We start from the raw sequence: 25,007 nt of genomic DNA, 5'->3' as shown, positions 1-25,007 counted from the left end.
TGTATTTTTAGTAGAGACGGGGTTTCCCAGTGTTAGCCAGGATGGTCTCGATCTCCTGACCTCGTGATCCACCTGCCTCAGCCTCCCAAAGTGCTGGGATTACAGGCGTGAGCCACCATACCCGGCATCTAATTTTTTGTATTTTTAGTAGAGATGGGGTTTCACCATGTTGGCCAGGCTGGTCTCGAACTCCAACCTCAGGGGACCTACCCGTTTCAGCCTCCCAAAGTGCTGGGATTACAGGCGTGAGCCACCGTGCCAAGCTGAGAGGGATTTTTTTGAGGTGAGATACTTTGTGGTCTCAGGTTTTGTGCTGGACCTTGGTTTCCCCTCTGTAAAAGGGAGAGGTAGTTCCCATCCCACAGAACTTGCATTATAACTAATAATTATCCCTGCCTTGCTGGAACTTACAGTCTAGCCATAGAGACAGGAATGAATGCAGAAAGTGACATACCAGGGCTGGTCAGGAGCCCAGAAGTGGAGGGCTCGGCAGCCCTGTCTAGGAGTATGGGAGTGGCTTCATGAGGGCTAGGGAGTCAGGTGCAGGTGGAGGAGCAGGTGTGTTGGGCAGAGGGCATGGCCTGAGCAAAGGCCTGGAGAGCACAAGATCAGAGGTATTCAGGTTGCCAGAATTGTGATGGGGCTGGTGACCAGCCCCTGAGGGGCCTTCAAGGCCAGGCACAGGATGGAGACCCTGGGGAACCTTGGAAAGGTTTCATGCAGAAGAAGGATGTGATCTAGTATGAGTGTAGAATATTTTCTCTGGGTACTGGTGTGGAGGCTGGAACTCAGGAGGGGAGGCAAAGACCCTAAGAGGACAGCCAGCTGGTCACCTTCTGTGAGGTGCCTTGATGGCCAGTGGCTGCTCACTTCATTCTGGCCAAGAGCCAGCTTGGCTGATTGTGTAGCTTTGATGTACCCTCTCTTCTCCCTCTGGGCCTCAGTGACCCAGTCCCCTCCATGCAGCAGAAGTCTGGAAAAATAGTGGCTGAGAAAGCCCCAGGTTGGCAAGGACAACCATCTCCTCCTCCTGCTCCCTCTAGGACCCGATGTCCTGAAGAAGATGCCTCGCCCTCCCCCCTCCCTCCTCCTCCAGGCCCATGCCGATACCTCTAAGACATTTTCTTTTCTGGGCACTGAGGCCCAGCCACCTGTTGTCTCTAAGAAGAGAGAAGGAGCCACCCTAAACTTAGCAGCTGCCCTTAGCCTCCCACACCAGCCCCTCCCTGCCTCAGACGGCAGCTGCCTCGCCTTATAGGGTTACCATGGGGGTCCAAGCCAGGGAGGAGCCCACTTATTACTGGGTTCTGGGAGAGCAGGAGGACTCCAAAAAGGGGAATGGGAGGAGTGCTCAGGAAGCTTGGGTCAAATGGGAGATGGGAAAGGTGAGGAGATCAGACACTGAATGGGAATTGACAGGACTTGGGACTGAGTTGAGAGTGAGGGACCTTTGAGAACTCAGAAACCAAGGAGGAACTGAAAAGTCGGGAGCTAGGTCTCACTGGAATTCCAGAATGGTGGATGCTATATGGAAATCGGACTATGGGGGTCAGAGAAAGAAGAGGGTGTTTAGAAGTTGGAAGGTTGGAGCTCATAACGTCAGGTCTTTATGCTTGTGATCTAAGGACAACCTGGGAGCGCTCATGAGATTGAGGTCGGGGTTCTCAGTGGAACATGAGGAGCACAGAGGGATGTGGCACTGAGGGGAAGGGGTTGACGGGACTGGGGCCTCGGATCCCCAAAAGAATAATAACACACATATGGGGAGTTCATGGTACTGGGGATTCATGGATTTGGGGTTTGAGATCCTCACTAGAAGAAATGGTGGGGGTACTCAGAGGCGTAAGGTCTGAGGAATTGGAGCCTGGGTTCTGGGGAGGAGCTCAGATAGATGGGAACTGAGGAGAGGGACTTGGAGGTTGGGATTCCGGCAGGAAATGGGTGAAGCAGAGAGATGGGTTGCTTATAGGATCTAGGGGCTCTGGCTATTGCAACCTGGGCCTGGAGTGTTGGGGTTAGTTTGGGGCCGGGATCGGAGAATTACAGAGTAAAGGCTGAGGGTACTGGGTCAGGGCACTGGATCTGTGGTGGGGCTCAGGGTCCCACAGACCACCAGAGTTGGGGGCTCACGAGTTAAACGAAGAATAGGGGCCCGGGAAGGACTCGAGAAGGGCAGCGCGGCACTCATTGGTTGAGGGCTGCACTAATGCCCCCGCCTCTTCTCCGTACTGTCCCCAGCTGTCACCCTCCTGTAGGGCTTGTCTCCGGTTGTCACCGACTATCCCTGGGCTGGCACCGCCTGCTGGCAGCGTCTTTGCCCTTTGGATGCTCCCATTGGCTGAGACAGCTATCTATTTTCCTGTCCTGTGGTCGAAGTGGGAGAACACGATCATTGGCTGACGAGGCGAATTAATCTCTAGTTTGCCCCGCCTCCTCCCAGCTGTCATTCCTAACTGACCATTTTGGGAGACTTAAAGAATTCCTCAGCTCTTCCTATTGACTGCGGATGCTGTCTGTCACCGCCTAAAGAGACATCACTGCCTGTCAATTTGGCCACCACCTACTCCCCTTTTCATTGGCTCCGTTTTTACCGTTCCTATTGGTCAAGAAGCTGCCAGGCCCCACCTCTTACTCGTACAGCCCCTGCCTTCTCCTCCGCCCTTCCGCGGTCATTCACTCTTCAGTCATATTTATTGGCCAGGAGGTTCAGGCTCCTGAGTTTCTATTGGTTATTTCTTTGGTCCCACCTCCCCCTGCCTTTCTTCGTCCTCTGACTGGTCTTACAGCCCTACGCCTTCTCCGTTTCCTCTTTCCAGATGAGCCACCCCTTTTTCGCCTCCGGCCCCGCCTACGGTTCCAACGATTGGCAGAAGCCCAGCTCTCTCTCTCCCACTATTCGTCCAAATCCTCTGACGAGGCGGGAGAAAAAAGGAGCGCGATGGGCCAGTCCGCGCGCAGGCGTGGAACACCGAGATGCTGGCCGCGGAGCCGGCTCTGCGGCGTGTGCGCAGGCGCGAGGTCGGCGGCTCGCCCCAAGCGGGAGGGAGGGGGCGGCGGCGAGAGCGCGCGAGGGGGTGAGACGGCACGAGCTAGACCCCGGCGCGCGGCGCCCCCGGACCCCTGCCCCGCCTCCGCGCGCCCAGCGGCCGCCCCGCCCCCGGCGCGCGCCGAGCCGCGCCCTTCGCCCTCTCCCCTTTCTCGGCTGGTCTCGCCGGGAGGCCCGAGGGGCGGCGCCTTCTGCGGCCTCCCCGGCGGGGGGATGTGAGGGGCGGCCCGCGGCCATGGAGACCGGCCCGGCGCCCCTGGTGGCCCCGCCGCGCCGTCATGGCACCCCCGCGGCCCCGTCGCCGCCGCCCCGGGGTTCCCGGGCCGGGCCCGTCGTGGTGGTGGCTCCGGGACCTCCAGTGACTACGGCCACTTCGGCCCCCGTCACCCTGGTGGCCCCCGGGGAGGCGCGGCCCGCCTGGGTCCCGGGGTCGGCCCAGACCTCTGCCCCGGCCCCGGCCCCAGCCCCGGCCGTCACGGGCAGCACGGTGGTGGTGCTGACCCTGGAGGCCTCGCCCGAAGCCCCAAAGCCTCAGGTCCCCTCCGGCCCGGAACCCTCAGAGCCCGCGGCCGTGGCTGGAGCTGAGACGTCAAGGGCTCTGGCCGCAGGGGCAGACTCTCCGAGGACAGAGGAGGCTCGACCCTCACCCGCCCCAGGATCAGGGACCCCCACCGGGACCCCTACCAGGACCCCTTCCAGAACGGCTCCTGGGGCCCTGACCGCCAAACCCCCGCTTGCCCCCAAGCCGGGAACCACAGTGGCCTCAGGAGTGACTGCACGGAGTGCATCAGGACAAGTGACAGGTGGGCATGGAGCTGCCGCAGCAACATCATCATCAGCAGGACAGGCTCCTGAGGACCCCTTAGGCCCTGGCGCAGGCCCCTCGGGGACTTGTGAGGCTCCGGTAGCTGTCGTGACCGTGACCCCAGCTCCGGAGCCTGTTGAAAACTCTCAAGACCTGGGCTCCACGTCCAGCCTGGGACCTGGCATCTCTGGGCCTCGAGGGCAGGCCCCGGACACGCTGAGTTACTTGGACTCCGTGAGCCTCATGTCTGGGACCTTGGAGTCCTTGGCGGATGATGTGAGCTCCATGGGCTCAGACTCAGAGATAAACGGGCTGGCCCTGCGCAAGACGGACAAGTATGGCTTCCTTGGGGGCAGCCAGTACTCGGGCAGCCTGTGAGTACCAGTGGGCACCCAGCGGGACCGCCTCGGGGAAGCAGAGGTTGGGGGAGGGCGAAACGATACACTTTGCCCAGACTCTGGCAGCCCAGCCTCCTCTGAGGATCCGGGGGTGATCAGCGCGAGCTGCCGTTCCTTGAGCATCCTGAGGTGCCTGTGACATTGGCATGTTAGTGAGTTTCAGACCAGGGGTCAGGAGGTCTAGGTTTAAGTCTTGCCTTTGATGGGTTGTGTGCCCTTGAGCCAGTGGCTTCCCCAGTTCCGTGCCTCAGTTTCTTCCTCTATAAAGTGGATTGAATGAAATGATACCTGAGGTCTTCCCAGCTCTTCGATGGGGAACTCCCGCTACAGGCCGGATATTCTGGAGGGTTGGTTGGGCGAGGGTTCTGGTAGAGACCCTTGGTCCCTTAGGGGTGGAGAGCCTGGGAGGGGTGCAGGCACCTCCTTTCCCTCATAGCCCTAGGTCCCAGGGATGGAGTAGAAAGGTGGGGAAGTCTGCCTGATGGAAGGGAGACGGTGCAGTCAGGACCTTGCTGTGAAACAGGGCAGTCTTGTATCTGCACTGAAGTAAAGGGGGTGGGAGAGGCCTCTTCCCCATTTCCTCATCTCCCCAGCCGGGCTTACTCTTTCCTAGTTCCCTCCCGGGCCTGAGTCACTCCCGAGGTAGGGGGTGATTGCCTCTGACTTCTTCCTTCCCCCTCTCTGGATCCTGCCCGTTGTTCCTGTGCCCCTTTGACCTGCTGGGCCAGTCAGCCTACAGCATCGCCTGGGCCCTCAGGTGTCAGGCCCCAGGTGCTAAGGATAAATAGTCCTTTTAAGGAGTCAGTCATCTGGAGAGAAAGACAAGTACTTAAACAGTTGGTTTCAATAGAAGACCTCAGGTTTAGCCTAGAGATCCCCAGAGGGTTTCCTGAGTGCACACAGGCAGGGAGTCAGCTGAACCTGCTCTGAATCGTGAAAAGTAAGTAGGATTTAGTCTTGGCTATGTGTGCAGGGATGGGGGAAAGCCCTGTGGGAAGGTTTTCCAGGCAGGGTTCGTGAGCCAACCAAAATCAGAAAACCTTTGATTGGGTACCAACATTCAGGGTCTTACACGGGAAAGCAACTGAAGTTTGACCCTGGTGCTTTCCAGGCACGAGGCCTCGGTTTATAGATGAAGAAACAGAATTAGTGCAGTTGAGTGAATTGTCCCCCTCAAATAATCTGGATCTGTGTGACCAGTGGCTCTCTCCTCAATAGCAGGCTGTCCTGAGGAACTCGGGCTGAATTCAGTTTGAGGGAGTCCCTCTTGTGTGCCAGGCACTGTGCCGGGTGCTGTTTCTCTGCTTTGTAGTGTTGTTTCTCTAAGATCAGCTTCTCTGCCAGAGAACTCTACCTCTGGGGCAAGACTGACTGTAATCGACATCATTTTCTCAGCGTTCAGTGGCTCGCTGCTGTCCACAGGATGAAGTCCAGGCTCTTTGGCCCGCGCACAGCCTCTCTGGTCCCCTCTGCCACCACTCCTCACTGGGTGCTTTGCGCTGTGGTTCTGCTGAACTAGTTGTAGTCCTTTCCCCTTCATATTCAGGCTGTGCACCTGCCAGGAGTGTTCTTCTCCCCTTTCTTTGCCTGCTAAGTTCTACTCATTTCTTCATGGCTTACCTCAGATGTCCCCTCCTCCAGGAAGCCTTCCCTGATACCCACTGCCCCCACTCCAATTAGATGCCTCTTTGGTGCATTTTTGTCATTGCATTTCCCATACCATATTACAGTTTACGCGCCTCTTAGGCTGTAACCTCCTTGAGGGCCAGAAGGTGTCTTACTCTTACCAGCCCTTGGTAGAGTTTGGAACTGACTTATGATAGAAATTAATGAGAGATGGTTTCTCTATTTAAGGAGCTTCTAGAACAAAGGAAACTAACATTTAACGAGCCCCTTCTATTTAACAATTGTTTATATGCAGTTTCTCAATAGTGTTCTCATAACTTTATGATGTAGGTGGTGGTGTCTTTTTTAATTTTTTTATTTTTTTCTTTTGAGACGGAGTTTCGGTCTTGTTGCCCAGGCTGGAGTGCAATGGCGCGGTCTCGGCTCACGGAACCTCCACTTCCCAGGTTCAAGCGATTCTCCTGCCTCAGCCTCCCTAGTATCTGGGATTGAAGGCATGTGCCACCACACTCAACTAATTTTGTATTTTTAGTAGAGACAGGGTTTCACCATGTTGGCCAAGCTGGTCTTGAACTCCGAACCTCAGGTGATCCTCCCACCTCGGCCTCCCAAAGTGCTGGGATTACAGGCATGAGCCACCGCGCCTGGCCCGGTGGTGTCTTTTTATAATTGAGGAAGGGACTCAGGTCATCCCTTGCCAAGGCTCCCCAGGGTCTCAGAGACGGAACTGAAATTTGAACTTAGGTGGGTTTGATTCTTTTTTTTTTTTTTTTTTTTTGAGACGGAGTCTCGCTCTGCCGCCCAGGCTGGAGTGCAGTGGCCGGATCTCAGCTCACTGCAAGCTCCGCCTCCCGGGTTCACACCATTCTCCTGCCTCAGCCTCCCGAGTAGCAGGGACTACAGGCGCCGCCACCTCGCCCGGCTAGTTTTTTGTATTTTTTAAAGTAGAGACGGGGTTTCACCGTGTCAGCCAGGATGGTCTCGATCTCCTGACCTCGTGATCCGCCCATCTTGGCCTCCCAAAGTGCTGGGATTACAGGCTTGAGCCACCGCGCCCGGCCGATTCTTTTTTTTAATTTTTATTTATTTATTTATTTTTTTGAGATGGAGTCTCGCTCTGTCACCCAGGCTGGAGTGCAGTGGCCGGATCTCAGCTCACTGCAAGCTCCGCCTCCCGGGTTTATACCATCCTCCTGCCTCAGCCTCCCGAGTAGCTGGGACTACAGGCGCCCACTACCTCGCCTGGCTAGTTTTTTGTATTTTTTAGTAGAGACGGGGTTTCACCGTATTAGCCAGGATAGTCTCGATCTCCTGACCTCGTGATCTGCCCGTCTCGGCCTCCCAAAGTGCTGTGATTACAGGCTTGAGCCACTGTGCCCGGCCTGGTGGGTTTGATTCTTAAGACCCAAGCTTTCTTCTGTTCCACTCACCTCCTAGTACTGACTCCTACAAGTAACTGAAGAATGTTGGGGCACCATAAGTATGAAGCTCTGACAGAACAGTGGGTAAATAGGGCAGGGAGACCTTTATTTGCCTGGGATGATTTCAGGGAGGAGGAGTAGAGTAAATTGCAGGTGACCCAAGGGATCACAAAAGTTTGATAGGACAAAACTCAGATGGTAGTGTCTAAGGAGACAGAAGTACATTTGTTCTGTATTTTTTTTTTCATTATTATTTTTTGAGATGGAGTCTTGCTCTGTCGTCCAGGCTGGAGTGCAGTGGCGCAATCTCGGCTTGCATCCTCCGCCTCCTGGGTTCAAGCCATTCTCGTGCCTCAGCCTCGCGAATAGCTAGGATTTCAAGCACATGCCACCATGCCTGGCTAATTTTTGCATTTTTTAGTAGAGACAGGGTTTTACCATGTTGTCCAAGCTGGTATCGAACTCCTGACCTCAAATCATCCGCCTGCCTTGGCCTCCCAAAGTGCTGGGATTACAGGCGACAGCCACCATGCCCGGCCTATTTTATTATTTTATTTTTATTTTTTGTAGAGACAGAATCACATTATGTTGCCCAGGCTGGCTTTGAATTCCTGGCCTCAAGTGATCCTCCTGCCTCTGCTTCCCAAAATGCTGGGATTACAGGCATGAGCTACCATGCCTGGCCCTCTAGAGTATTTTATTTTATGGATAGTATTACTTTTTTTTTTTTTTTTTTTTTTTTGAGACGGAGTCTCGCTCTGTCGCCCGGGCTGGAGTGCAGTGGCCTGATCTCAGCTCACTGCAAGCTCCGCCTCCCGAGTTTACGCCATTCTCCTGCCTCAGCCTCCCGAGTAGCTGGGACTACAGGCGCCCGTCACCTCACCCGGCTAGTTTTTTTTTTTGTATTTTTTGGTAGAGACGGGGTTTCACCGTGTTAGCCAGGATGGTCTTGATCTCCTGACCTCGTGATCCGCCCGTCTCGGCCTCCCAAAGTGCTGGGATTACAGGCTTGAGCCACCGTGCCCTGCCGATAGTATTACTTAATGGGCACCTTGCTGTGTGTTATTTTGTATAAACTCTCAACAGACCCCTTCAGGCAGGTATTGTTATTTTCTGCACCTTACAGATGAGGAAATTGAGGCTTAGCAAAATTAAGTGATTTGCTCAAGGTCACACGATGAATAAATGGTAAAGCTAGGACTTGGATCCAGATCTAATGCAAAATGTGGCTTTAAAATACTCCATACTCATCCCAACACTTTTGGAGGCCGAGACGGGCGGATCATGAGGTCAGGAGATCGAGACCATCCTGGCTAACACGGTGAAACCCCGTCTCTACTAAAAAATACAAAAAACTAGCTAGGCGAGGTGGCGGGTGCCTGTAGTCACAGCTTCTCGGGAGGCTGAAGCAGGAGAATGGCGTAAACCTGGGAGGCAGAGCTTGCAGTGAGCTGAGATCCAGCCACTGCACTCTAGCCTGGGCGACAGAGCGAGACTCCGTCTAAAAAACAAACAAACAAACAAACAAACAAAATACTCCATACTCTCTCCCCAGATTTGGATGTGTCAGAAGTGAGATTTAAATATGACCTCTGAATAGAGATCCATCAGGGAAGGAAGGCCTTTCAGTGTGCCTTGGGATGACCAAGTGGCCAGACATCGTGATGTTTGGTAGCTCACAGACTATCCAGTTTCTCGTTTGAACTTGGGGAGGTGGCTCGCCTCAGTTCCACCTGCATGCAGGTTTTACCCTATTGCTACTGACCCCTTCTGTGCTCCCCGCACCCTGCAGAGAGAGCTCCATTCCCGTGGACGTGGCTCGGCAGCGGGAGCTCAAATGGCTGGACATGTTCAGTAACTGGGATAAGTGGCTGTCACGGCGATTCCAGAAGGTTTGAGGGCTGAATGGTGGGCAGGGCAATGCGCAAGTTGGGAGGGGCGGCGTGTGCTCCAGGGAAGCCCAGGAAGCTGATAATATCTGCCCTCTAGACCACACTAGGGATAGATGGGCCCTGGCAGGCGAATGGCTTTAAAAATTGAAGGCCAGGCTAGGTCCAGTGGAATCAAGCCTATGGGATGTGGGGGGAGTATCCAGGGAGCCTGTGGACTGCTAGGGAAAGCTTGGAGGCTCTGCCGGTCCTTGAAGCTGTCCCCCCTCCTGCCACTTTGCCTTAGGTGAAGCTGCGCTGCCGGAAGGGGATCCCCTCATCTCTCAGAGCCAAGGCCTGGCAGTACCTGTCTAATAGCAAGGAACTTCTGGAGCAGAACCCAGGAAAGTTTGAGGTGCGTGCAGCTCCAGGGTGTGGGGACATGTGGCCCTGTCTGTGCAAGGGGTATCAGTTCCCCCAGATCCTGAGGTAATCCCCGCTGTCCCACTGCAGGAGCTGGAACGGGCTCCTGGGGACCCCAAGTGGCTGGATGTGATTGAGAAGGACCTGCACCGCCAGTTCCCTTTCCACGAGATGTTTGCTGCTCGAGGGGGGCATGGGTAAGGTGGCCAGACCATGGGGATCAGTCAGCAAACATTGGTTGGAGGATCCACCTTTTATCTAGGTGGATACAAGACTGAATTGAAAGTGGTTTTTGCCCTCCAGGACTTGTAGAAGAGAGATCTGTAATGGACTAAGTGTCAAGCCATGTCAAAGGAACTGTCCCGGGAAGGAGACTTGACTCGGGTTGTGTGTGGGGGCACATCACGGGCTCCTTGAAGAGCTTGCATTTGGGCTGGGTTTTGGAGAGGTGGGAGCTATAGCAGTGGAGCAGGGTTTTCTTGCCTGGGGGTTATGGAAAAGATCACCAGGGACCCTTAAATGCTATGCCAAGGCATTTGGAATTTTGTTCTATAGACCAGGCTTCCTCCAGATGTCAATATATACTGTTCTCTAGTAGTATGCAAGGTGATCTTAGGGAGTTCTCGGATGGACGTTTTTTTTTTTTTTTGAGATGGAGTCTTCCTTTTTTTTTTTTTTTTTTTTTTTTTTTTTTTTTTTTTGAGACGGAGTCTTGCGCTGTCGCCCAGGCTGGAGTGCGGTGGCGCGATCTCCGCTCACTGCGAGCTCCGCCTCCCGGGTTCACGCCATTCTCCTGCCTCAGCCTCCTGAGTAGCTGGGACTACAAGCGCCCGCCACCGTGCCCGGATAATTTTTTGTATTTTTAGTAGAGACGGGGTTTCACCGTGGTCTCGATCTCCTGACCTTGTGATCCGCCCGCCTCGGCCTCCCAAAGTGCTGGGATTACAGGCGTGAGCCACCGCACCCGGCCTAGAGTCTTCCTTTGTTGCCCAGGCTGGAGTGCAGTGGTTCTATCTTGGCTCATTGCAACCTCTGCCTCCCAGGTTCAAGCAATTCTCATGCCTCAGCCTCCTGACTAGCTGGGATTATAGGTGCACACTATCATGCCCGGCTCATTTTTGTGTTTTTAGCAGAGACGGGGTTTCAGCATGTTGGCCAGGCTGGTCTTGAACTCCCAATCTCAAGTGATATGCCCGCCTTGGCCTCTCAAAGTGCTGGGATTACAGGTGTGAGCCACTGCGCCTGGCCAGATGGAATTTTTTTTTTTTTTTTGGAGATGGAGCTTTGCTCTTGTCGCCGAGGCTGGAGTACAGCGGCACGATCTCGACTCACTGCAACCTCTGCCTCCTGGATTCAGGTGATTCTCCTGCCTCAGCCTCCGAAGTAGCTGGGATTACAGGTGCCCACCATCATGTCCGGCTAATTTTTGTATTTTTAGTAGAGACGGGGTTTCACCATATTGGCCAGGCTGGTCTCGAACCCCTGACCTTAGGTGATCTACCTGCCTCGGCCTCCCAAAGTGCTAGGATTATAGACATGAGCCACCACGGTCGGCCAGACAATTTTTTTTTTTGTTTTTTTTTTTTTGTTTTTTTTTTGAGACGGAGTCTTGCTCTGTCACCCAGGCTGGAGTGCAGTGGCCGGATCTCAGCTCACTGCAAGCTCTGCCTCCCGGGTTCACGCCATTCTCCTGCTTCAGCCTCCCAAGTAGCTGGGACTACAGGCGCCCGCCACCACGTCTGGCTAATTTTTTTTGTATTTTAGTAGAGACGGGGTTTCACTGTGTTAGCCAGGATGGTTTCGATCTCCTGACCTCGTGATCTGCCCGTCTTGGCCTCCCAAAGTGCTGGGACAGACAATTTTTTTAATCAATAATTCATCCTTTAGCAAATATTTATTTAGCATCTGCTATCTGCCAGGCACTGTCTAGTCACAAATGATTGCAGTGAACAAAAAACGAAAAACTCCTCTCATGGTGTTTATATTTTAGTGGGGACAAACAATAAATCAGGGAAAGGAACGTATGTTGTATGTGAAATGATGGTAAGCATTAGGAGGTTATTTTTATTTTTACTTTTATTTGTTTTTTGATAGGATGGGTTTTCATCATGTTGCCCAGGCTGGTCTTGAACAACTGGGCTCAAGTGATCTGCCCACCTCATCTTCCTTAAGTGCTGGGATTACAGGCGTGAGCCACTGTGCCTGGGCCTAAAGAGCACTTTAAAGCAAGAGGGAAATAGAGAATGTGAGTGGGGATGGGGTTATAAATGACTTGATCCCACTTATGTTTTAAAAGGGTCATTCTGGCTACCATGCTGAGAACAGACTATAGGCAGACAAGGACAGAAACGAACCAGTTAGGAGACTTCCTGTAATCCAGAGAGGGGAGAGAGCTAGACCAGCATGGTAGCAGCAGGAGTATGGAGAGAAGTGGTTGGATTCTGGATATATTTTGAAGGTCGAGTCAAAGGGATTTGCCAATGGAGTGTGAGGGGAGAGAGGGGAGTAGGGTTTTTGGCCTGAGAAATGAGAAGAATGGAGTTGCTGTTTACTAATATAGATGGGGTAAAGGTAGCTGTGGGGGGCATATCAGGAGCTCACTTTTGGAACGTTTATTTTTTATTTTTATTTTTTGAGACGGAGTCTCGCTCCGTTGCCCAGGCTGGAATGCAGTGGCACCACTTTGGGTCACTGCAACCTCCGCCTTCCGGGTTCAAGCAATTCTGCCTCAGCCTCCTGAGTAGCTGGAATTACAGGTGCCCGCCACCATGCCCAGCTAAGTTTAGTATTTTTAGTAGAGACAGGGTTTCACCATGTTGGCCAGGCTGGTCTCGAACTCCTGACCTCAAGTGATCTGTTTACCTCGGCCTCCCAAAGTGCTGGAATTACAGGTGTGAGTCTCCGTGCCCAGCAGGGAACGTTAAATTTAAAATGCTTATTGGACCTCTAGATGGAGATGTAAGTTCAGTGTACAATATACACAAACCTGGATTTCAGGGCAGACGTTTAAACTGGAGATAAATTGGAAATTAAGAGTCGTCAACTTATAGAGGGACTAAATCTTACCCAGGAGACTGGATGAAGTCACCAAGGCAACAAGTGTAGACACAAAAGGAATCGATGCGCAACATCCAGCGATTGAGCCCTGCAGCTCCAATATTTTGAGAATGGAAAGATGAGAAAGAGCTGGTAAAGGAGACTGGAATGAGAAGCTAGAGGTAGGAGGAGGACCAGGAGCGTGTGATTGGGAGCAAAGTGAAGCGGGGTTTCAAGGGTCAGCTGTGTGAAATGCTGCTGAAGGGTCCAATAAAGTCCAGCCTGAAAATTGACCTCTGGATTGCACACTGGAGAAGTCAATAGTGACCATGTTAAAAACAGTCTTGTGGCTGGGCGCGGTGACCTGATCACCTGAGGTCGGGAGTTCAAGACCGGCCTGGCCAACATGGTGAAACCCCGTCTCTACTAAAAATATTTTAAAAAGGCCAGGCACGGTGGCTCATGCCTGTAATCCCAGCACTTTGGGAGGCCGAGGCGGGGGCGGATCATGAGGTCAGAAGTTTGAGACCATCCTGGCTAACACAGTGAAACCCCATCTCTACTAAAAAAAAAAATACAAAAAATTAGCCAGGTGTGGTGGTGGGCGCCTGTAGTCCCAGCTACTCAGGAGGCTGAGGCAGGAGAAAGGCGTGAACCTGGGAGGCGGAGCTTGCAGTGAGCTGAGACGGCACCATTGTACTCCAGCCTGGGCGACAGAGGAGACTCCGTCTCAAAAAAAAAAAAAAAAAAATTAGCTGGGTGTGGTGGCAGGCGCCTGTAATCCCAGTTACTCAGGAGGCTGAGGCAGGTTGCAGTGAGCCGAGATCGTGCCATTGCACTCCAGCCTGGGCAACAAGAGCGAAACTCTGTCTCAAAGAAAAAAAAAATAGTTCTGTGGCCGGGCGTGGTGGCTCACACCTGTAATCCCAGCACTTTAGGAGGCTGAGGCAGGCAGATCACCTGAGGTCAGGAGTTTTTTGAGACCAGCATGGAGAAACCCCATCTCTACTAAAAATAGAAAATTAGCCGGGCGTGGTCGGGAGGCTGAGGCAGGAGAATTGCTTAAACCTGGGAGACAGAGGTTGCAGTGAGCCAAAATCACGCCATTGCACTCTAGCCTGGGCAAGGGGAGTGAAACTCTTGTCTCCAAACAGAAACAGTTTTGTGTGGAGCAGCGGGTGAAACCCTGACTGGAGAATGGGAGGAAAGAGATTGAGGACAGTGAATTTATAGGTAGGGAAAGAAACAGTGTGGTATTTGGAGAGAGGAGAGGGGTAAAGAGACTTGTTTTTTTTGTTTTGCTTTGAGACAGTCTTGCTCTGTCACCCAGGCTGGAGTGCAGTGGTGTGATCTTGGCTTACTGCAACCTCCGCCTCCCAGATTCCCGGATTCAAGTGATTCTTCCACCTCAGCCTTCCAAGTACCTGGGATCACAGGTGCCCGCCACCACACCTGGCTAATTTTTGTATTTTTAGTAGAGATGGGGTTTCGCCATGTTGGCCAGGCTGGTCTCAAACTCCTGACCTCAGGTGATCCACCCACCTTGGCCTCCCAAAGTGCTGGGATTACAGGCCTGAGCTACTGTGCCTGGCGAAGAGACCTTTTTTTTTTTTTTTGAAACTCAAAGAAATAACAGCACGTAGGTATGCTTGTGGGAATGGTGTAGTGGAGAGAGAAATTGATAGTGCAGGAGCAAGGGGAGGGCTGTTGGAGTGGTGGCCTGTACAGGCGAGAGGGGATGGGATCCTGGGCCCAAGTGGAAAGGAAGTGCTTGCCAGGATCACAGACTCTTCACCCATAGCAACAGGGAGAAGGCAGGGACACAGAAGCAGGCAGGTGGGTGATGGGCGTGGGTGCTTGTGGAAGTTACATATTTATTTTAATATGCATTAGGTAAAATAACCATTATCAAACCTGTCATTTCGTGGATGCTTTTGCAAAGTGGAGAAAAAATGTCAAGTAAATAATAGTAGGGTTGGCCGGGCGCGGTGGCTCAAGCCTGTAATCCCAGCACTTTGGGAGGCCGAGGCGGGCGGATCACAAGGTCAGGAGATCAAGACCACAGTGAAACCCCGTCTCTACTAAAAATACAAAAAAATTAGCCGGGCGCGGTGGCGGGCGCCTGTAGTCCTAGCTACTCAGGAGGCTGAGGCAGGAGAATGGCGTGAACCCAGGACGCGGAGCTTGCAGTGAGCCGAGATCGCGCCACTGCACTCCAGCCTGGGCAACAGCGTGAGACTCCGTCTCAAAAAAAAAAAAAAAAAAAAAAAAAAAAAAAAATAGTAGGGTGGTATGCAGATAAAATACAAATGAAGATCACACTTGAATGCCTGGAGTTTTGGGAAAAGCTATTCTGAGCACTGGTCAGGAGGAGGATGTGTGAGACTGGAGGCAGGGAGAGGATTTGGGAGGTCATTTTTTCTGGGCAAGAAATGGAAGTCTGAGCTGCGAATGGCTGTGGAGGTGGAGAGCAGGCAGGAGTGGAATTCAGGGTGCAGTGCTGCTTAGGCTTGGAGGAAGAGGCTCTTTTCTGATGTGGGGCTGAGTGAATGGAAGTCCTGGACATGGCAGTGGGGCACCCTCAAGAGGAGCAGGTCTAGGGTACAGATTTTATTCTTTTGTATGCAGAGACAAGAGAAAGGGCTGAGGCACAGCTGGCTTCCAAGCCTTCCCCAAGAGCCATGAAATCCAGGGAGACCCATAAGGCAGGCCCTGCTCTGGGGAGCTCCTGCTTTGCGGTAACAAAGACATTCAGTGCTAGAGGAGGGCTGATGCTGCGGCTGTGGAAAGCTTCCTGGAGAAAATGACCTGGAAGGTTTCTGGGATGTGGCAGAGGAAGGAGGGTGAGGGTGCAGCCTGTGCTGGGATGGCAGGGAGCATGTGGAGTGTGTAGCCAAAGGCGGAGCCTTGGGGCCTGGAGTGCTCTGCTGTGGGCTGAGCCTTTAGCTGAAGCTTGCTCAGCAGGACTGGACAGGTGGATGGAAGGTCCTGGTAGTAAAGCTCTGGGATGAATCTGGAACTGGGCTTGGGAACAGAGCTCTTGGCCCCTGTGACTGCCCTCATGGTCTTCCCCAACCCCCACAGGCAACAGGACCTGTACCGAATCCTGAAGGCCTACACCATCTACCGGCCTGACGAGGGTTACTGCCAGGCCCAGGCCCCCGTGGCCGCGGTCCTGCTCATGCACATGCCTGCGGAGGTCAGCTCCCTGGTTCTGGGCCGGGAGGGGCAGGGGGGATCTCAGCCTGCAGTGGTGATGGGGGAGCTCCCTGCTCCCTGCTTCTCAGGCCCCACCCCTCCTCCTTGTTCTTGCTCTTCTCAGCAAGCCTTTTGGTGCCTGGTGCAGATCTGCGACAAGTACCTGCCAGGTTACTACAGTGCAGGGCTGGTGAGTGTCTGAAGGCTGGGTGCATCCAGAGCTGTGGCATTTCCTCCAGGCTGCAGGGAGGTCCTTGCCTTGCCCCACCCTGGCCTTCTCAGCCTCTGCCCACAGGGCCTGCCAGTTCTCCCCTGATGGGGGCACAGCTGACTTAGCCCTCTTCTCATGACTTGTCCCACCTGTAGGAGGCCATTCAGCTGGACGGGGAGATCTTTTTTGCGCTCCTGCGCCGGGCCTCTCCGCTGGCACATCGCCACCTGCGGCGGCAGCGCATCGACCCTGTGCTCTACATGACGGAGTGGTTCATGTGCATCTTCGCCCGTACCCTGCCCTGGGCATCGGTGCTGCGTGTCTGGGACATGTTTTTCTGTGAAGGTACTTCTGTGGCCCTCCAGGCCATGAGGGGCTATGGTGGCTACCAGGGGTTCTGTCATATTTCTGGTGGTCCCTGGACAAAAGGTACTTGTGGGTGGAAGTTTCACCATAAGCAGCTGGGGGCTGGAGAAACAGGCCTGATTTTGGTTCTGCCACCAACCTAGAGCCTGCTCTCCCTGCCAAGATCCTGAGACTGATAGCAGCTCATTTCCTTTCATGGGGCCTCAGTTTCCTCATCTGAGATTGGCAGTAGATGGGGATGAGGGCTGTGAGTCCGTCCTAATCAGGACAGGCTGAGATCCTGGGTCTGACCACCCTGTGCTCTCTACTCTTCACCCCTGCAGGCGTTAAGATCATCTTCCGGGTGGCCCTGGTCCTGCTGCGCCACACGCTGGGCTCGGTGGAGAAGCTGCGCTCCTGCCAAGGCATGTATGAGACCATGGAGCAGCTGCGTAACCTGCCCCAGCAGTGCATGCAGGAGGACTTCCTGGTGCACGAGGTAGGCCTGCACCCTCAGCACAGCCCCTGCCTGCATCAGCCCGCTCCCACCCTCAGCTCCATTCTGGTATGCACTTCCTCTCTGTCCAGGTGACCAATCTGCCAGTGACAGAAGCACTCATTGAGAGGGAGAATGCAGCCCAGCTCAAGAAGTGGCGGGAAACACGGGGGGAGCTGCAGTATCGGCCCTCACGGCGACTGCATGGCTCCCGGGCCATCCATGAGGAGCGCCGGCGGCAACAGCCACCCCTGGGCCCCTCCTCCAGCCTCCTCAGCCTCCCTGGTCTCAAGAGCCGAGGCTCCAGGGCTGCTGGAGGGGCCCCCTCCCCGCCGCCTCCCGTCCGCAGGGCCAGTGCTGGGCCTGCCCCAGGGCCTGTGGTCACTGCTGAGGGACTGCATCCATCCCTTCCCTCACCCACTGGCAACAGCACCCCATTGGGTTCCAGCAAGGAGACCAGGAAGCAGGAGAAGGAGCGGCAGAAACAGGAGAAGGAGCGGGAGAAGGAGCGGCAGAAGCAGGAGAAGGAGCGGGAGAAGGAGCGGCAGAAGCAGGAGAAAGAGCGGGAGAAGCAGGAGAAGGAGCGGGAGAAGCAGGAGAAGGAGCGGGAGAAGCAGGAGAAGGAGCGGCAGAAGCAGGAGAAGAAGGCTCAAGGCCGGAAGCTTTCGCTGCGTCGAAAGGCAGATGGGCCCCCAGGCCCCCACGATGGTGGGGACAAGCCCTCAGCAGCCGAGGCCCGGCAGGACGCTTACTTCTGACCTCTGCCCTGGGGCTGGACTGCATGGCCCCCTTCTTTCCCTCAGCCAAGAGCAGGCCTGGCCCGAGGTGCCACCCCCTAGCCCCTCGGCAGGCTGTCCCTCACTGGGGAAAGTGGCTTGGTTCCCCGTCTCCTCGCCAGCCGCTGATCCCTACACGGGCAGGACAGATGGGCAGCTGCAAACGAGTCTGGAGCCTCTCATTTCCCATGAGGCTCAGCTGGGGTCTTTGTCGCTCCTGCCCCAGTTCCCTCTGGGTCCCCTACTAGGTGCTGTCCTGATTGGCCCGTTGTCATCCCAGGGGTGACTCCTGGTGATGGGAGTCAGCAGTTTCAAATTCTTACACTCCATGGCTCCCCTTACCATGAGGTGGAGCTGGCTTCCTTTTCCCTGTCTTCAGCCCTCCCTGTCTCCAATTCCTGGCCAGGGCTCTCCTTCTGGACCTTTCTGTGTTGTAATTATGTACAGAGGATGGGGTTGGCCTGGGGTGGGGATGCTCGCTTTTGTCTTCTGTCCTTTGGTTCTCCTTCCATAATGCTCCTGTACCCAGTTTATTTAAGGGGACATGCACTGGAATAGGAAATGTCCCCCATATCCCTTCCCGCACCCTGCTGTGCACCCTCCAAACCCACCTTGCTCTGTGTTCTCAGGCCCCCCTGCTTTGTCTCACCAGGACCCCTACCTTTCACCTTGTTCCCTTCCACCCCTCCAGTTAGTCCCTATCTGGGTAAGGGTCTTCCCTTGAGCTCCAGGGGGTGGAACCCAATGTTTACATTCTCTTCTGTCTCTGCCCCCACCCCATGCAGCGCTTTGAGGAATCAGAAAAGAACCTGCTGTTGTACCTGAGTCTGTCTCCTGCCTTGTTACTTGATGGGGGTTGGGGTGGGGTAAGGATGAGGGAGGGAGGGAGAGACAGAGCCAGGACCTGGGTCTCTGTTAAAACAGTCTGCTGTCTTGGCAAGTAGGTATCTCTTGGCTTTGGGTCCATCTCTCAAGTCACTCATCAGACACTGGTTGAGCTCCTACTCCAGCTTTGCCTGGGATGTGCTGTCTCCATTGTCACTGGCTGCCTGGAGCTCTCTAGGTACCACCTGCAGCACCCAGATCTGCTTCCCACAGTGCTCATGCAACTCCTGGAAGCTGGAACGGGTACTCATGGTGGCTAGAAAGCCAGTGTCCTCTGGGCATGAGATGGGTTCTTGGCCAGCTGCCTGGCACAGCTCCCGGTATTAGGTCTTGAGTGGGGGCAGCAGCCCAGCCAGCCACCTCCAGCTCACACCAGCCAGTGCCCACAGCCAAGTCTCCAGGTTTTCCTGGGTTTCTGCAGCCAGCTTGTAGGCCCGCCCACCCCAGGAGTCAGGATGGTAAAGGCATAGGGTTCTTAAGGTGTAGCTCCACCTGGCAGTTCTCCAACGGGATGAGGCCCAGGGGTGCATGATCGGTCTGGTGTTCTAGGTAGAAGAGGTTTCCTTGGAGGATGAACCATCGGTGCTGGTAGCTGAGGTTTCGGGTCCCCTTCTTTAGCAACATGCCTTCCTGGTCTGGGGCCTGTGTTCTGTAACCATGGAAGAAACTGAGCATGGACTTTCTGTGCAGTTCCATCGTGATCCAATATGGGAGGAAATCCCTAGGGAGAGAGAAGTGGCCCATCTAGTTGCCTTGGGGAAGAGTAGGGGAACTCTCACACTGTCCTCGTCCGGCTCCAGCAGGTGCCGCCTGGGCAGTCTTGGCTTAGGGGGATGCAGGCTCCGAGTGTCCTCAAGAGCTAGAGGTTCCAGTACAGGGGCTGACCCCCCGCCACCTCCCCCAGTCCCGCTTCTGCTTGGGCCACATTCTGTTACCTGGGCACGAGTTGCTAGGGCCTGTTTGCTCAGAGGGGCTTCATGCTACAGAAAGGCACTGTTGCCCTTTTCCAGGCCTATCTGAGAGCAGGGCACAAGGGACTTCTGGCCTGGGTACTGGTGCCAATGCCACCTCTCCAGTGATGGCTTTCCCACCTCAGAAGCCAGGAACTCGCCCAGGGTATGGGCGTGGGACAAATGACTTCCCCTGGGTCCTAAAGGGAGCTGTGTCCAGAAAGTGCCCCGAGAGCCGTCCAGGGACCCCGGGCTGGCCATCGGGAGAGCCAGGCTTCCCCTCGGGGAGGGCAAGGCTCCACCTCTCAGGAGAGCTTACCACCGGACCACAGGAGTGGGAAGGCAGGATTTCTAACGAGACGGTAGGAGCGCTGAGCCCTCAGCCCTGGTGGAAGGGTGACTCGAACCCAGCACAGGAAAACGGGGCAGCGACCCACTGGCCCTGCTCGGACTTTGCCCCTCCATCCTGACCCTGGGCAACCCTTTAAGTAGATGCTCTCGTTTTTCTCCAGAGCCTCTACTGCTTGAATGAGGGAATCGAAGGTACTTCCGGCCATTTCTCACGCCCGGTCAGAGTGTAGGCATTCACAGGTCCCCTCTTCTCGCCATTGTCCTCCCACGCGACTGACGTCACTTCTTGCGGGAGAGAGGGTGGAGGCGTCTTCCCTCGCTCACCGCGTACTTCCGCCCGCTCTTCCAGTTAGTTCCCTAACCCGAGTGAAGCCACTTCCGGGCTTCCCAGGCGCCTTCCACAGTCCTCTTCCGGGTGATGGCGGCCGGGTGCCCCGGATGTAGCCTTGGCGCAAGCATCTCTTCTTTTCGCCACCTCGCCTCCCGCGGAGTCCCAGGTGAGCGCGCGAGAGTGGGACAGCCCGGATCCCCGTGGCCCTCTAATTTGTACACAGCTCGGGACAGTTGGGGCTCACCACACGGAATTGGGAGTTCGGAGCAGGGAGGAACGGGGTGGCGAGAGCGCCAGGTCCTGGGTCTGCCCGGGCCCCGCGAGCTCCGAGAGAGCCAGAGTAGGAGGCGGGGGTCAGGCGGTCGAGCCGGTGGCGCCCAGACTGCGGGGGCTGGAGTTGGGAGCGGTCACGTGGTGAAGCCTGTCCCCTGTTGGCCAGGGTCAGGGGATCCAGAGGGTCCGCTCCTCCGTCCCCACCCCATTTAACTCGCGGATGCTAGACCCAAGTCCTGCAGGCCTCCTGGCTGCCAGCTTCTCTTCAGCCCTTGCTTTTGTGCTCCCTCCGCTCCCAAACTGTACCTGTCACAGACCAGGAAAAATATTTGCTGTGCTGGGTCCTCTGGTGGCGAGTCCCCTCCTCACCCCATTCTCTTTCTCTGCATCCTTTCCTCAGCTTGAGAAACACCTCTCTGCCCCGTCATGCCAAAGAGGAAAGTGACCTTCCAAGGCGTGGGAGATGAGGAAGATGAGGATGAAATCAGTGTCCCCAAGAAGAAGGTGAGGGGGCCAGACTCCTTTGTGTGGGGGAAAGAGAGGAGCTAGAAGCCTGAGGAGAAAGAAAGCTGGTGGGAGTGGGGCGGGGCGGGCAGGCAGAGAAAAGCCTAGTTTTTTCAGGTTCTCTGAGGAATGGGTTGGGAGCATCTTCAGTGTGGGTCCTAAAATATTTGGGGAAGTAGTCGAGATCCTGAAATATTTGGGGAATATTTGGGTCCAGATCCGGAAGTATTTGGGGAGGTAGCCAGTAACCTGCATTTCTTGACTTGACTCCTGCTCACAGCTGGTGGACCCTGTGGCTGGGTCAGGGGGTCCTGGGAGCCGCTTCAAAGGCAAACACTCTTTGGATAGCGATGAGGAGGATGATGATGATGGGGGGTCCAGCAAATACGACATCCTGGCCTCAGAGGATGTAGAAGGTGAGCTGTACCCAAGGATACACTCTGCTGGAGAAACAAGTAGGGGCCTCTGGTGGTGTGGAGCGAGGGAGGCTCCGGTCTCTCTTTTCCATGCCTAGAAAAGGGCACCTGTGTCTTTGGTGCAGGTCAGGAGGCAGCCACACTCCCCAGCGAGGGGGGTGTTCGGATCACACCCTTTAACCTGCAGGAGGAGATGGAGGAAGGACACTTTGATGCTGATGGCAACTACTTCCTGAACCGGGATGCTCAGATCCGAGACAGCTGGCTGGACAACATTGACTGGGTGAGGCCCAGGGGCTGGTGTGGCTGGGGCCGGGGAGTGGCGGATGCTAGGCCTGCTCCCATGGCAGTTCGTGGGAAATCACTGCATCTTTCCATGACAGGTGAAGATCCGGGAGCGGCCACCTGGCCAGCACCAGGCCTCAGACTCGGAGGAGGAAGACAGCTTGGGCCAGACCCCAATGAGTGCCCAAGCCCTCTTGGAGGGACTTTTGGAGCTTCTGTTGCCTAGAGAGACAGTGGCTGGGGCACTGAGGCGTCTGGGGGCCCGAGGAGGAGGAAAAGGGAGCAGCAAGGGGCCTGGGCGTCCCAGTTCCCCTCAGCGCCTGGACCGGCTCTCCGGGTTGGCCGACCAGATGGTGGCCCGGGGCAACCTTGGCGTGTACCAGGAAACAAGGGAACGGTTGGCTATGCGGCTGAAGGGTTTGGGGTGTCAGACCGTGGGACCCCACAATCCCACACCCCCACCCTCCCTGGACATGTTCGCTGAGGAAGTGGCAGAGGAGGAACTGGAGACCCCAACCCCTACCCAGAGAGGAGGTAAGCTTGGAGGACAGAGGAGGGGGCAGTGGGCGGGAAGTGAGACACCGGAGGTCAAATGGCTTTGCCTGTTATTTTAGAAGCAGAGTCGCCAGGAGATGGTCTGGTGGATGTGATGTGGGAATATAAGTGGGAGAACACGGGGGATGCCGAGCTGTATGGGCCCTTCACCAGCGCCCAGATGCAGGTGAGCTGGTTTCTCCCTCCTTCTGGCTTGTCCCTGCTTCCCCTACTCTTGTCAGTCCTTCCCCAGCTCTGCCCTCTCCTTGCAGACCTGGGTGAGTGAAGGCTACTTCCCGGACGGTGTTTATTGCCGGAAGCTGGACCCCCCTGGTGGTCAGTTCTACAACTCCAAACGCATTGACTTTGAGCTCTACACCTGAGCCTGCTGGGGGCCCAGTTTGGTGGGTCTTTCTTTCCTGGACTTTGTGGAGGAGGCACCAAGTGTCTCAGGCAGTGAGGAAATTGGAGGCCATTTTTCAGTCAATTTCCCTTTCCCAATAAAAGCCTTTAGTTGTGTATTGGGGCCTTGGCTGTGCTGACGGCCAGAAGCCAGGGGCCTTCTTCACAGCCACTTTGGACTTGCCTTGGTCCCTGAGTGTTTGCTCCCATGAAGATCTTCTTTGGAGGTGCCTGTCAGGTGTCCTGTGGCCTCACTGCTTGGACTCTGCTTGCTGTGTAAACACCCCCAACTGCGCTACTCTGTGTTCCTCTCTGAGGTTTCTTGTTTGATTCCCCTTAGGTCTTTGGCTTTCAGGATGTCAGATTCTTTGTCCTTGTAGCCACCAGGGGATGGAGCCCCAAAAGTGGAGCTTTTAGGCCTGGAAGGACCGGGGCATGGAGAAGACATTGGGTCCCTGTTGGGGGTGGGCATGGAAACGTTTTACTCTTGCTCCACCCTCTCAAGCTCCATAGACACTGGGCAGAAGTGGGATGAGTGGTCCAAGACCGAGATCCCTAAGGTTCTGAGAGCCAGTATCTTCCCTAGCCTGGCTTTCTTCTCTCCTTGCAGTCGTTCCCATAGCCCTTCAGTGAAATGCAAACTCAGTGGCCAAGCGTGGGCCAAGCGTGCATTGTACTGGCACAGAGGGGCAGTGACTCACTGGAGGTCACAGGAATCAAAGGGCTGGCCCAGAACCAGTGGGCTCCTTTCCCAGACCTTTCTTGGCACAAAGCCTTTGCTGCCTGGCCTTTGAGGCCCTGCGGCCTACATTCTCTCGGCCCCACTAGGTGCCTGGCACAGGGCTAGTGCCTTCAGGAAACTGAGGTAGCTGGGCTGGTCCCCTTCCAGGAATTCAGAGTTTGGTGGCAGAGGCATGGGTGTAATTCTATAGCCTGGGCCTGGCACCCTCCACCCCCTACCCCCTACCATCATTGCCTTATGCCTCCCTTGCACCACGTTAGATGGTTTCTTCTGGTTTTCCATTCTGGCTGCCCTTTGGAATCTCCTGGGGAGCTGTAATATCTATTTGGATATTCGGATTGAGTTGGTCTAGGTTGTGGCCGAGGCATTGGGTATTTCGGAAGCCCCTAGGTGTTTTCAGTTTGCAGCCAGGCTGAGAGAGAGCTCCTGGGTCCGACCCCCATGGTTGAGGCACCGCTAGCAGGAGGGCTGGCTCCTGGACCCCACTGTGGTTGTAGAGCTGAGCGTGTGTGTGGCTTTAGTGCCGTCCATTAGTTACGGGGATCTGGGCACCGGAGCTGCAGGACACTTGGAATCCCAGGGCAGAAAGGGCCAGACGAGCAACTAGGAAAGACTTGGGGGCCAGGGCGGAGTGGGGTTACCTGACGCTCTTGTGAGGCCTGCTCTAGTGCCTGCTCACACTGGAATTTCATTCACTCCAAGAAGCCATCAGGGGTAAGATACCTTCCTTTAAACATCACTAAGAAAGAAGAGGCCTGCTAGTGACACAGTAAGATGCCATTGATCTAAAGATGCGTCTTGATTTCAGAAAGGTCTGGAAGTGGAAAGCAGGTGTCAGGGCTGAGGTACAGGGTTCACCTGTAGGCCCCAGGGATGGTCTCTCAGGGGTGCTGAGTGAGTGCATGGTAAATCAATGGAGCCCAGGGGCGCCTCCTGCCGGTGTCCTCCAGGCACTCAAACCTAGCCCTTCCGAAGCCGACCTCACGTGACCTCACAGCCCCTCCTTAGGGCGCCTCACTGACGACGGTGGTAGGTGGAATAACAGCCACCAAAGAGGTCCAGGTTCTGAACCCCAGAACCTGGGAAAGTGTTACCTTGTATAGCAAAAGGGACCCGGCGCCTCTGCTTCAGTTCAGGATTTCATGGTGGGGAGATGACCCTGGGTGGTTGAGGTGGGCCCCGAGTAATCATGGGGGCCCTTATAAGGGAAAGGGAGTCAGGAGGGTCTGTGCGTGAAGCAAGGAAGCTTCTGGCTCTGAAGATGGCAAGAAGGCCCAGAGCCAGGCGATGAGGTGGCCCCTGGAGGAGCTGAAAAAGGCATTGGATTCTGCCCCAGAGCCTCCGTGGAGAAGCAAAGCCGCACTGACACAGCTTCAGCCCGGTGGAAATCATTTTGGACTCCTGACCTCTAGAACTGTAAGATAATAAATTGGTGTGGTTTTCAGCCTCTCAGTTTGTGGTAATTTGTTAACAGCCCCAATAGGAAACAACTACTCATGCATCCAGCGGACGCCTCATGAACCACCCGATCTCGCTAAGTTCTCCCTTCCTGTGACCACATTGCTATTTCAGGTCCCTGTCAGGACTTATAAATGTGGCTGTCTCTTGCTAGGGTGGCCTTTATAGTACATCTGAATCAGCGCTCCTTGGCTTTTTATTTGTTTTGTTTTTAGAGACAGGGCCTT

At 55.0% G+C, this 25,007-nt stretch overlaps 2 protein-coding genes and 1 long non-coding RNA gene across 4 annotated transcripts; 2 read left to right on the top strand and 1 right to left on the bottom strand.

Moving 5' to 3' along the window:
- The first annotated feature begins 2,969 nt into the window (after positions 1-2,969).
- LOC105482910 (TBC1 domain family member 10B) lies at positions 2,970-18,474 on the top strand. The gene is made up of 9 exons (XM_011743375.3): positions 2,970-4,225; positions 9,089-9,188; positions 9,472-9,579; positions 9,678-9,784; positions 15,708-15,822; positions 15,946-16,011; positions 16,188-16,377; positions 16,722-16,876; positions 16,966-18,474. Exons 1-9 carry the CDS (start codon positions 3,282-3,284, stop codon positions 17,629-17,631), a joined length of 2,451 nt encoding a protein of 816 aa, XP_011741677.2. The 5' UTR covers positions 2,970-3,281; the 3' UTR covers positions 17,632-18,474.
- On the bottom strand, positions 15,024-20,198 carry LOC105482911 (uncharacterized). Of its 2 annotated transcripts, none has more exons than XR_987934.3 (2): positions 19,470-20,198; positions 15,024-19,255 (listed from the first exon to the last, which is right to left on the bottom strand). It is a non-coding gene; the product is annotated as an uncharacterized lncRNA (long non-coding RNA). The 2 variants fall into 2 exon arrangements; XR_987933.3 differs by having other exon boundaries at positions 19,804-20,198.
- LOC105482912 (CD2 cytoplasmic tail binding protein 2) lies at positions 20,185-24,766 on the top strand. The gene is made up of 7 exons (XM_011743377.2): positions 20,185-20,332; positions 20,840-20,943; positions 21,224-21,359; positions 21,485-21,642; positions 21,743-22,178; positions 22,259-22,365; positions 22,451-24,766. The coding sequence occupies exons 2-7, from the start codon at positions 20,866-20,868 to the stop codon at positions 22,559-22,561; spliced, it is 1,026 nt and encodes a 341-aa protein (XP_011741679.1). The 5' UTR covers positions 20,185-20,332; positions 20,840-20,865; the 3' UTR covers positions 22,562-24,766.
- The last annotated feature ends 241 nt before the right edge of the window (positions 24,767-25,007 follow it).

Source organism: Macaca nemestrina, chromosome 18 (assembly GCF_043159975.1).
Source record: "Macaca nemestrina isolate mMacNem1 chromosome 18, mMacNem.hap1, whole genome shotgun sequence".
Lineage (NCBI taxonomy): Eukaryota > Metazoa > Chordata > Mammalia > Primates > Cercopithecidae > Macaca > Macaca nemestrina.
This window is presented reverse-complemented; position numbering and strand designations above follow the sequence as displayed.